Here is a 1,968-nt window from a genome sequence, read left to right on the forward strand (position 1 = left end):
AACATATATTTTGTCACCATATATATTATATAAAATAAAGAGAAATTATATTTGACTTCAGTTGGATCATCAAAATCAAGTGATAAAAAACTTTCCACCCACTTTACAACATWTTTACCGGTAAGTATCTACTTTTACTTGCTTTAAAAAATAATGTCAAAACATTTCCTTTACATATTTGCTTGAATATATTTACAGATTTGCAATGATGGCATCTTGTACAGTTTGTTTATTTCTGATTCAACTGTTTGACATTTGAACTGTTTGGTGAATGTAAAAATAGCTTTCTGTTGATACCAAACATGTCCAGGTTCAACTGACAGATCTTAAGTTAAAATAAGTTAAAAGAAATAAAAAAAAAAACGGAAAAAAGCTGTTTTGCATGATGGGGCTGCAGAGGTTAAAGCAGATATTAGCTGTTCTGTTCCGTCACAGRTTACTGGTTGAGGAAAGCGAACAGGTAGTGCATCACGATGAGGAGAGAACGCGGGAAGGTGGAGAGGATCGATTTAATCTGGGCGGCTTTCTCCGTCTCCTCCTCGATTTCTTCACAACACGAGGAAAACAAAACAGGAAACACACACACAGAGTGAGGATGTGTCAAAAAATAAAATAATTAGGAAATAAAATCARTGCTGAGGCACATTAAGGCATCTTACGGACACACTCCAGCAGCTGAGAGTAGCTTTCATAGGGGAACAGAGGAGGCTCCAGGCCCCTGAAGTACAGCTTCAACACACCAGCAACAGAGTCCAGATCACACTCGCTGTCAGACAGAGGGTCCTCTCCTGCCGGGATCCAAACAGAACCAGCTAACTAGCAACTACTCTCAAAGCTTCATTTATCTGTAAAAACAGCTATCTGGTTTGAGAAAAATCAACCAAACGATACGTGCAAAAAAGCTGTTTTGCTGCACGACTCGTCAGAAAATGCAACCCATCAGTTTGCAAGAGATTTTAGCTTGTAGACGGCCAAAAGTTTAGGTTCTGATTAGTGTTTACCTCTCTCAAATGCATCTCTGATGACGTTGACCTCCCTCTGTGAGCCAGGAACTCTGAAAATCCCCTCATGATGGAGGCCTGCAACACAAACACCAACATTATAAAACACGCTCGCTCCACGCAGGTTGAAACAGACACTAAGTTCTTCCACCTACTCATCCCTCCTCATCCAAAGCCTCCTCACCACCGTGTCCTGATATATCATAAAAAACTGACTCACCGTGCAGGTTTATGAAACGGATGCAGCTTTCAACCACCACAGGAATCTGCTGTCCAGAGCTCTGCAGAAAAATAAAAAAGAGATATTACCAGAAACATATGAGTTTATCTAAGTTWGGCATATTTTAGGTATGCATCTACACTATGGAATAAATAAATAAATAAATACAGATATAGTGGGTATACTGTGGGCTGAATGGCTTAGCTAAAACGTGTTGAAGAAACTGAAACTACCAAGTAAAAAAGGGCCAGCTAAATGATAAAATTGCTAATCTAAAAGTTTAAATCTAGCAAAAAAAAAAAAGAGCTAAATGTATGAATTAGCCAGATTAGCCAGATGATTAGCCAGATGATTAGCCAGATGCTAATACTAAAAAATAAAAAAGCTAAAAGTGAGACTAAAAACTAAAAGTAGCAAACCACTAGCTAAGAAGCTGCAAGTAGCAAAAAGCTATCTAAAAGTAGCAAAATGCTTGCTACAAGCTAAAAGTAACAAAAAGCCTATCTATAAGCTAAAAATAACAAAAATCTAGCTATATGCTAAAAGTAACAAAAGGCTATCTATAAGCTAAAAGTAACAAAAATCTAGCTACAAGCTAAAAGTAACAAAAACCTATCTATAAGCTAAAAGTAACAAAAATCTAGCTACATGCTAAAAGTAACAAAAGGCTATCTATAAGCTAAAAGTAACAAAAATCTAGCTACAAGCTAAAAGTAACAAAAGGCTATCTATAAGCTAAAAGTAACA

The 1,968-nt window shown here is 36.8% G+C and overlaps 1 protein-coding gene across 1 annotated transcript in view; it reads right to left on the minus strand.

Moving 5' to 3' along the window:
* Positions 1-440: 440 nt before the first annotated feature.
* Positions 441-1,968, minus strand: part of LOC106522991 (SLIT-ROBO Rho GTPase-activating protein 3) — a gene marked incomplete at its 3' end in the record, with an annotated part of 27,658 nt that continues 26,130 nt past the window's right edge. The window contains 4 exon segments of the mRNA XM_014016268.1: positions 441-546; positions 660-788; positions 1,002-1,079; positions 1,222-1,282. Coding sequence (XP_013871722.1) covers positions 441-546; positions 660-788; positions 1,002-1,079; positions 1,222-1,282 — 374 coding nt within the window.

This window comes from Austrofundulus limnaeus, unplaced genomic scaffold (genome assembly GCF_001266775.1).
Source record: "Austrofundulus limnaeus strain Quisiro unplaced genomic scaffold, Austrofundulus_limnaeus-1.0 Scaffold142, whole genome shotgun sequence".
In the NCBI taxonomy this organism is placed as follows: domain Eukaryota; kingdom Metazoa; phylum Chordata; class Actinopteri; order Cyprinodontiformes; family Rivulidae; genus Austrofundulus; species Austrofundulus limnaeus.